The 4,608-nt window shown below is 50.8% G+C and overlaps 1 protein-coding gene across 4 annotated transcripts; it reads left to right on the top strand.

Moving 5' to 3' along the window:
* The first annotated feature begins 24 nt into the window (after positions 1-24).
* Positions 25-1,794, top strand: LOC111140472 (spindlin-2B). Of its 4 annotated transcripts, XM_022492718.1 has the most exons (3): positions 25-241; positions 845-1,071; positions 1,375-1,794. In XM_022492718.1, the coding sequence occupies exons 2-3, from the start codon at positions 847-849 to the stop codon at positions 1,621-1,623; spliced, it is 474 nt and encodes a 157-aa protein (XP_022348426.1). In that variant the 5' UTR covers positions 25-241; positions 845-846; the 3' UTR covers positions 1,624-1,794. The 4 variants fall into 4 exon arrangements, with proteins under 4 accessions (XP_022348426.1, XP_022348425.1, XP_022348424.1 ...); XM_022492717.1 differs by having other exon boundaries at positions 25-139; positions 845-1,794; XM_022492716.1 differs by having other exon boundaries at positions 25-229; positions 845-1,794.
* The last annotated feature ends 2,814 nt before the right edge of the window (positions 1,795-4,608 follow it).

The following is a 4,608-nucleotide window of genomic DNA, read 5'->3' as shown; positions in this document are numbered from 1 at the left end:
TCCTCTTCGCCTACTCAGACGCCCTCCTAGACGCGCTCCCCGCCTACGGATCCTCCCCTCCGAGCCGGGGCAGGCACCCGGCTCGTCGGCTGCTGATCCGCCTTCGGCACAGGCTCACGGCGGAGGCAGCTGCACAGAGGTGTCCGATTTGGGCACGGGGGCAGCACGGCGGAGGTGTCCGATTTGGGCACGTGAGGCCCGCGATCCGGGGCGGTGGACGCCAGGCAGGGCAAGGCCATTGGTGGGCTCCAGGATGGAGAAGGGGGATGGGGTGGACTCCTGCCGGAGATAAGGGGTGGGGGCGGGCGCTGGGTGAGGCTGGAGTCGGGGAGTGCGATGGGAAATAGGAAACGGGGGTGGCGTTAGGAGCCCGGCAAGAAATTGAAGGTGAGCCTGGGGAAGCGAGGGCGCTGAGTGCCAGGAAAGCGATCCTGGGTAGACAAGGGGCGTATGGGCAGCAGGCTGAGGCGTCCAGGGCAGGACGACAGTGAGTGCGTGCGGGTCAAGGCGGTGAAGGGATAGGCGTTTTGCGGGGGACTGAGAGTGGGCGCCAGTGGCCGGTGATGGAGGCAGTGGGTTCTGAACAAGGAGGTAGCCCGCCCCCTCCTGCAGAGTCCCTAACCCCAGCCAGCAGCACTGCCGCTGCCGCCTTTCCCCGCAGCCTAAAGGAACCTGGGAGGCAGAGCACTTGGCAGGCACGCAGCCAGAATTTCCAGCACTGCTGCCAGGCTCATGGGGAAAATTTAGGTTCTGGCGCAGGGTACACAGACACATCGCTGTTGGGAGAACTTCACCTTATGTCATATTGAATGTTTCTGTCTTATCGTTTCTCCTCCCCCTGCAGGCATGAAGACCCCCAACGCACAGGATGCCGAAGGGCAACAAACCAGGGCAGCTGTGGGCCGGGCCACTGGGTCAGCAAACATGACGAAGAAAAAAGCCTCCCAAAAGAAGCAGAGGGGCAGACCTTCGTCCCAGCCCCGCAGGAACATCGTGGGCTGCAGAATTTCGCATGGATGGAAGGAAGGTGATGAGCCCATCACCCAGTGGAAAGGAACCGTTCTGGATCAGGTGCCTATAAATCCCTCTCTTTATCTGGTGAAATATGATGGAATTGACTGTGTCTATGGACTGGAACTTCACAGAGATGAAAGAGTTTTGTCTCTTAAAATTCTTTCCGACAGGGTGGCATCATCTCAAGTCAGTGATGCAAACCTTGCAAACACCATAATTGGTAAAGCTGTGGAACATATGTTTGAGGGTGAGCATGGTTCTAAGGATGAATGGAGGGGAATGGTCTTAGCCCAAGCACCAATCATGAAAGCCTGGTTTTATATTACCTATGAGAAAGATCCTGTCTTGTACATGTACCAGCTTCTAGATGATTATAAAGAAGGAGACCTCCGTATCATGCCAGAGTCCAGTGAGTCCCCTCCAGCAGAAAGGGAGCCAGGAGGAGTTGTAGATGGCCTGATAGGTAAACATGTGGAATATACCAAAGAAGATGGCTCCAAACGGATTGGCATGGTCATTCACCAAGTAGAAGCCAAACCCTCTGTGTATTTCATCAAGTTTGATGACGATTTCCATATCTATGTCTATGATTTGGTGAAAAAGTCCTAACTGTTAGGGTAAACTTTGCCACATTTGTTTTCACAAATGTATACTTTGTAGACTTGCAAAATAATGTTGCTTTTCAGTGTATTGAAAGCTTAAGGGTCCCTGTTAATTCAACACCTCTGCCAGCATAACTGTTGTTTTGTTCTGAAAAAATACAAATTTATGTGGACATGACATGCTGTGTGTAAGGACTTTGTCATGTTGAAAAGATTGGGTGTGTTTGGTGGATGGGGCATGAAAGGAAGGGACAGCTGTAAATGCAGGCTGTGAATAAAGTTCAGCTAGTATCATAATCAGTCATCTAAAAATGGAATAGGACTTAGCTGGCCTGGTCTGGGGGCGGGGAGGAGAAGGAACTAGAGATGGGCTGTGGGGGGAGGGAGAAGGGGAGGTGACTGCTTAGGAAGAGGTGGGGGCAGGGCCAGAAATGGAGAGGCTCCCTGGGGAGGGATGACCTAAGAGAGAGGCACCCAACTGGGAGGGGGGTGGAGAATAACAGGGAGAGTGAGATCTTAGGCTTAGACAGAATGCCTTGAGTAGAGAGGGACACAAAGGAGCTTAGAAGAGGTCCAGAGCAAGGGGACAGAAAAGAAGAAGTTGGCAGGAATCTGGAGAGGGGCTAAAGGATACTCAAAGGGAGGGTCTATGTGTGAGTAAGGAGCCAGAAGGGGAGGAACACTGAGGAAGAAAGAATTCCAAGGAGAAAGACTGACAGAGGAAGTGAGAACATAGAAAAGGAGGTGTGGGGAGCGGGGCCCATGAGAGATGGGGTGGCCCAGGAAAAAGCTGGACTTCTGGCAGTATCCACATTTTTCTCTCTGGCTCTGTGCAGAAAGGACGTGACAGCTGTCAAAGAACCAAATGGGTTGGAAGTTCCCTGGAATGGCATTTTGACAGGGATGACTCAAGAGTTAAGCAGGAGCCAACTTTATACCCAAAAGGCTTTTCTTGCGTCAGGGAACTCCTGCCACACCTGCCGAGTAGAATCCCAAGCCTCAGCCTAAACACACTGACCTGACACCCCGTGAGCAGGGGGCTGTGAGCAGCCTCCTCACCTTTCCCAGAGGACTCAGGTGCAGTAAATCTTGGACCTGAAGTTCTCAGTTCATTCCCCCTACACTGGATAAACAGTTCTTGCGGGGAATGGGTCAGCGGGGTGCTCAGGACTTAAGAGATATGCCACCTTGGGTTTGGAAAGTATTTTACCCCCCCCCCCAAAAAAAATAGAACTTTGCTGAACACAGGTACAGGAGTCCCCTCACTGTTCTTTCTCCTACTGCACTGTGCCTTGCCTCCCTGCAGTGGAAGGGCATCAGAGGATTGAGCCTAATGTTTCTGTCCAGGACATGGGGAGTACTTGACAGTCCATGCTTCTCTCAGCAGCTGCCTGAAACCACAGGTGGCTCCACCCACTGCTTCACTGAATGGAGGTCTGCTGCCTCCAGAAGCCCCATTCAGGCTATACCCCAACAAAGCTGGCGGCTACCGACCCTTCACAGGTACCATCCTGGCCAGTCTTGCCCACCCCAAGCACACAGAGAAGCTGTCATGGAAGTTTGTGCAGCTCTGTTTCCAGGTAAGATGAATGGCATGGGGCAGTTGGGCTGTGAGTTGTGACTTTGTATAACTAACTCCTTCAACCCTCTAATGCCATCTAGAGGGGCTGTGGTTGGTGGGGAGAGAGGGCAGAAACCCCAGTAAAGTCCCTCAAGAGATATGGTGCCCCAACACCATAGAGGTCTGTGTCCTCTTTTTCTCCTTCTTGCCTTTCCCCAGTCCTGCTGTGGACAGCCCCTTCAAGACCCTCTCTCTGGTTTCCCCACCCCACACTTCACTAAAATATACCCCTGCCCTCAAAGAAAGAGTTCAGGTGACCCCACTGCCCAGGCTTCCCTAATCCCATACAGAGTGGGATGGGATGGGTATAGCTGTTGGCAAGGAGCTTCCAGAAGTTGAAAAAAGATGGTAATCCCAGGTCACTCTCTCCACCCAACATGGCTTGAAATGGATTGCCTGAAGAATTATACAAGGCAAGTCCACCTTGCAGGGATTAGTTTTCTTTGTTTCATACATCACAAAATTTAGTCTAGCAAAACACCTGCAGGCCACCCATGGGCCAATTTCAGCCAGCTGTCATGTTTTGTTTGATCCTTGTGTTTTTGTTGTTTTCTATGTTTAAATTAATTACTTAGACATTTGGGAGATTTCACACTACAAAAAAAAACATATTTCTTGCCCACCTAAAAACAAAACAATAAACTGAGGATTAGGGCCCACATTCCAACAGGGATACAAGCAGCTGGGTCTGAGGAAAGGCTCAGCCCATTTTAGACCCCGAGTGTTCTCTCAAACTAGTCATGCCCCCAGCTGCCCTGATTCACTCTAATAAAATTCCCAGTTGTCCCCTAAAGGCATTTGCATTTGTAGCTTTGGGGCTAGACCCAGGGGGAACTGCCTAGCTCTACTTTTGGCTTAAGCTGACCCCATTTGCTTTTTAATTCATTTGCTTTGTCTTCATCCCACCAATACTTACTTTAGGTGGGCTTTCTGCCAGGCAGTCTTCAGGTACAGGTACTGGTGATATGGTAATGCACAAAGTAAACAAATAAAGCAATCTTACCCTGGTGGAGCTTTCATTTTAGTGTCGGAGACAAGACAGTAGCCAAGATATAATAAGTGAAATGTAAAGTATTCTCAAAGTGAAAAGTGTTAAGAAAGGAAAAATAAAGCAAGGAATGGGGAATTGGAATTCCAGGTGGGAGGCTGAAATTGGATAGATAGAGTCCAAGGAGGGGCTCACTGAGAATGTGGATTTTGAGTAAAGACCAAGGCAGTGAGAGGACTGGCCCTGTGGTTGTCCAGGGAAGGAGCATTCCAGGTAGAGGGACAGCAGGGAAGGAGTAAGCCTGACATGCTCAAGGAACACTGATGATACCAGCATGGCTGGAGCCACATGAGCGAGGTAGAGAATATCAGGAAGTGAGTTCA

The sequence above is a fragment of the Enhydra lutris genome, unplaced genomic scaffold (assembly GCF_002288905.1).
Source record: "Enhydra lutris kenyoni isolate GAN:26980312 unplaced genomic scaffold, ASM228890v2 scaffoldscaffold1693, whole genome shotgun sequence".
Taxonomy (NCBI): Eukaryota; Metazoa; Chordata; class Mammalia; order Carnivora; family Mustelidae; genus Enhydra; species Enhydra lutris.
This window is presented reverse-complemented; position numbering and strand designations above follow the sequence as displayed.